Source organism: Halyomorpha halys, unplaced genomic scaffold, assembly GCF_000696795.3.
Source record: "Halyomorpha halys isolate HHAL.00 unplaced genomic scaffold, Hhal_1.1 Scaffold455.1, whole genome shotgun sequence".
Taxonomy (NCBI): domain Eukaryota; kingdom Metazoa; phylum Arthropoda; class Insecta; order Hemiptera; family Pentatomidae; genus Halyomorpha; species Halyomorpha halys.
Genome location: NW_027111717.1, coordinates 1,100,959 through 1,105,353, shown reverse-complemented (window position 1 = coordinate 1,105,353; position 4,395 = coordinate 1,100,959). Strand labels below are relative to the sequence as shown.

At 32.5% G+C, this 4,395-nt stretch overlaps 1 protein-coding gene across 8 annotated transcripts in view; it reads right to left on the bottom strand.

Annotated features, from left to right (window-relative positions):
- Nucleotides 1-472: 472 nt before the first annotated feature.
- Nucleotides 473-4,395, bottom strand: part of LOC106682966 (dystrophin) — a 616,519-nt gene continuing 612,596 nt past the window's right edge. For all 8 annotated transcript variants that reach the window (XM_067049744.1, XM_067049742.1, XM_067049748.1 and 5 more), the window contains one exon: nt 473-715. In XM_067049744.1, coding sequence (XP_066905845.1) covers nt 488-715 — 228 coding nt within the window. In that variant the 3' untranslated portion in view covers nt 473-487. The remainder of the gene's footprint in view (nt 716-4,395) is intronic.

Sequence of the window (4,395 nt, the reverse complement as noted above, 5' to 3'; positions counted from 1 at the left end):
TTTAATTTTTCATTTACTTTGTTAATTTAAATGTTTGTACCTTTTTTAGGCCTTATGAAGCCCTGCAACGTGGGACGAAACGTCCGCTCATATAAATAGTTCACGACTATTTGAGTTTTAATTTGAACACACCCGAAGATGGTCCTCCTTTTAATATTACAGAGGATCAATCACCAGTCTTTAATTATCGTATTATATAAGCAATTATAGTTATATAACAGCAATTAAAATTATCATAATCATTGGGTAGAATATTTTTTAAGAAACTCATAAAATAATCATACGAGACTAATGTGACATTTATGTTATAAAATATTATTAATTAATCCATAATCCCTCTCCCAGATGTTTGTCTTCCCCTCCGGTGCTTGACACGTTGAGGTGCCTTGGGTCTGATGATGATTTTGAGCTCTCCAGGGATCCCCAAGGCGGTTGGTCTCAGAAGAAAGACTAGACTAATAAGATTGGGGCCACAGTCCAGGGACAGTCAAGGAAAAAAACAAAAAAACCTAATAAACAACCACGGAAAATGAAGAAGGAAGCATGATACAAATATATAATCCATTGAACTTAAAAAATAAATGTATATTGATGGCGGGCATGCATTGGGACTTACCTTCTGTTTGTCAAGGACCTGCAAAATGTCCTGCACACTGCCAACAATGACAGTCTGTTGTCGAAGCATATCTTCCTCAAGCGTGAGCCAATCCCGAATCTGTAAAAAAAAAAAGATTAATATTGAATAATTTTAATATTAACATACATATACATCATGCATGATTTAGTATGTGAAGAATAATAAAGGTGGAGTATATTGCAAAATTTAGGGCAAGAAGATAGCAGATTTTATAAAGTTTTCGGACAAGAAAACATAAAATGCTATCATCTTAAAATATGTGAGATGTACAGAAATAAATTTTAATTATAACAATAATTTAAATATCAGAAGCAAAAAAAAAATAATAATAAAATAAAATAGATCAAACTGGTATCTTGTTTCAAATTTGACTAGAATTATGTTTTATTGTTTCTAAAACACAAAAAAAAAGTGGAAACAATATGAGATTAAATAATCTAACTTATCAGCACCATACAAAAAGAAACGTTAAAAAAATTAATAGTAATTTAAAATATGAGGTTTGTATTTAAACAACAAACCATTACCGATTAACTGTAGGTCATCAAAAATATAATAACAAAAAAAAATCGACTGAAAATGTTCACAGTTTTGCCGAAGATACGGATTTTTCGAGCCTTTTCGAAATAACATTATTTTTTGTCACAAATAATGAAAATTGTGGAGTTTGTGTTTAATCTAAATCTTGCCTGATGACATATTCTTCACTTTGAATATAGACTTAAAGTTGACATACAGTGTGTGTGGCTAGAGCACTAGAGAGTGTAAAGCAAGTTTCCAAGCGGAGTTCTGTGGTCCCCTTCAGAGGGTTCCCCAAATAATTTAGAGATGTGTAATTCCACGTCAACTCAACAGTTTTGAACCTTACTATCTCAGATTTTAAGCTGGTGCAGTATAGTTGTCCCTAGTCTTTATTAGCGTTTTCTGAAAATACGTATCATTTTATTTGTATAAAATGATAGTGTAGAGGTTCCGTCATTTTACTACTTTTACCAAAGAGGTTCTTCTGTTTTCGCACTTTAACCGAAAGGGTTCCGGCGCCAAAATGATTTTTGAAAACCACTTTGTAGAGGAACTGGCCATATACAACATTTAGTGAATTTATTTTGTCAAATATCATAAAAACCTCATACGAAGATTAACGTTTTAAACGACTTTATAGTAAATTTAACGAGCTTTAATTGAGAGCTGGCAGAAATTCGGTTTCTGAAATAACGTTTTTCATAAATCAACTCATTGTCAGAACAACTATAAATTAATATATTTCAGCAAATATAATGAAAACTACTATTCCTACGATGATAAACATCATAAAATACTTCATACTACACTTAACTAGCTTTAATTTTAGTGCTAATAGACAACTGCTCATTGAATAGTTCCTGGGATATAGATGTCTCAAAACAAATTCACTAACTACTGATCTTTCAGTATATTTTTATGAAATTTTACTTTTTAAAAAGCTATAACTCGAGAACCATTGAACGCAAATAGCTCTATTAGGGCTAATACTTAATTTAATCTAATTTAAATAATGTTTCTTAGGTTTTCAAGTGTTGTTGGCAGTTTTAAAGATATAGAGCTCCGAAGGAAAAATTATTTTTTTTTACGTTTTGAGACAGCCGCCATTTTTTATTCCCCCAAAATATACTTGGCAGACTCATAAATTTGTACAAATAATTATACATAGTCGTGTAATTATCTTCCCGGCTCTTGTACTACAAGTAGGGTACTACATATCATAACAAGTTGCGTCATTCAGTGTAACTTTTTTTCAAATGAGTTAATTTAATCTAAATATATATTCAAATCAAGCAGCAGTGAGTTATTGTCTGGTCAGCTAGTCTAAACTAAGTGGTGTATAAAAATTCAAAGAGAATTATAGACTAGGAATCACATGTGGCGAACAAATCATAAATCACATTTTTTTTTCGAAAATGTAAAATATGCTATAATAACATGAGTGAAGTTGACCATACACATATTCTATTTTGCGATTTATTTGCTGGCTGATGGAAGATTAAGAATAAGGACACAATGGATGATGCTAAGTTAAGGCAAGAACAGAGGAGGTATTTGATGAGGTTAAAAGGGGACATAAAGGTGGAGCATTATCAGTAGATAGCCGCCATAACAGCCCGGCCTCTACTTACTTCCCCCTCCCTCCTATCGCTTCAATAGCCAACATTAGTGTATTCCAACCCCCTCGCCTATAATGGCCCGCTCTTATCTTTATGGATTGATTTGTACCACATTATCACAGCCATTATCCATAAATAATAAATTTCAAAATTTGTAAGAAAAACAGGAGAATATTTTAGAAGGGTTCTCACGTTTAAGCAGTCAAAAGAGTGAATTGGGCCAATCCAGCTTTTTGAAAATGTGTATGACCGTCAAAGACAAATATAAAGATTTGGAAAGCAATGATAGGAATTATCTCATATTAAACTCAATATAAAATTATGTAACTTGGGAAACCGCTCCAAGATTCAAATCAGGCATACAACGCAACTTGTACTTATCAGCCAATTAAAATTTCATATACATTTTTATTTTTTTGCAGCTATAAAAATTCGTATTTTAAGATTTATCTAAGTGCGAGAACGAATACCAACTTAAACCAATTCATTCCTAGAATACAACAGTGTAACAAAGCCATGTACAAGTGATTGGAATCAGGAGAGATCGGTAACGCTCGGCTGTTTCCTATTTTTGAGTCTCTAAACTCTACTTCTCTTCAGTTAATAATAAAATTCTTCCATAGTTCGTACTTTGTCCTATTTATACATTTTTTATTACTGTAAACAAAGCAAAATGATTAATTAAAAAAATTAAAGGTACATTAGTGGAGGATTTAGGCCCTGTTGAACAATTTCAAAGACGGTATCATTTGTTGATAGATCATTCAATTTTACATTGATATGCTGAATTAAATAAAAAGTGGCACTTTATACGGATGATTCGATTATATCAGGGGTGGCCAACGTTTCAGGATATAACATCTACTTTTTATCATAAATGTGTGTCGCTATCGACTTGTTGTCTATACTCTAAGGGATATAAATGATAGTGATTAATAATAATACTATTAATTAAAAAGAAAAGAAGCTACCGTAAGACACTAAGCAAATATTCGAGCTAACTTGACTTCGATAAGTCGAGGCATAATTGTTGCGTCCCACCAAATTCCCAGAATGCATTAAACTATTGCTAGAAAGTTTGTCTTCTACAATCGCTTCAAAGTCCATAGTACACGGAATTCCACCCCAGGCTTTGCGTGGGATCGACGACCAAAATTCGCCTCACTAGCGACTCGTTGGCCGCCCCTGAGTTATATCGAAATCGTTGCAGTAATATTCTAGTCATACACCTTCCTCGGTTCTTAAGAACTTATTTTAGTCTAAAATTTTAATATATAATCTAGTATTTATAATATTGATATATCCGTTTAAAGACAATGGACGTTGGAAGGGAGATGAAGGAGAGAGCAAGGGGTCTCACCCCTCTAGTAACTTCAAACCCAAAAAGTTGAGAATTTTTTAGATTTGAGAACCTACTTCAAGCTGCGAAAATAAAATTTCCAATGAGCTTATTATATTAAAAACTAGCAAACCCAGCAATTTTTCGCGATTGCTAGATTTAGGGATGTACATAGATCAATTAAATACTATTGAAAGTTTGATATAAATTAATATAGGACTGCTATACAAGATCCGTAAATTCCTACCCCCTACATACTTCCTCATTATCCGTTCTTA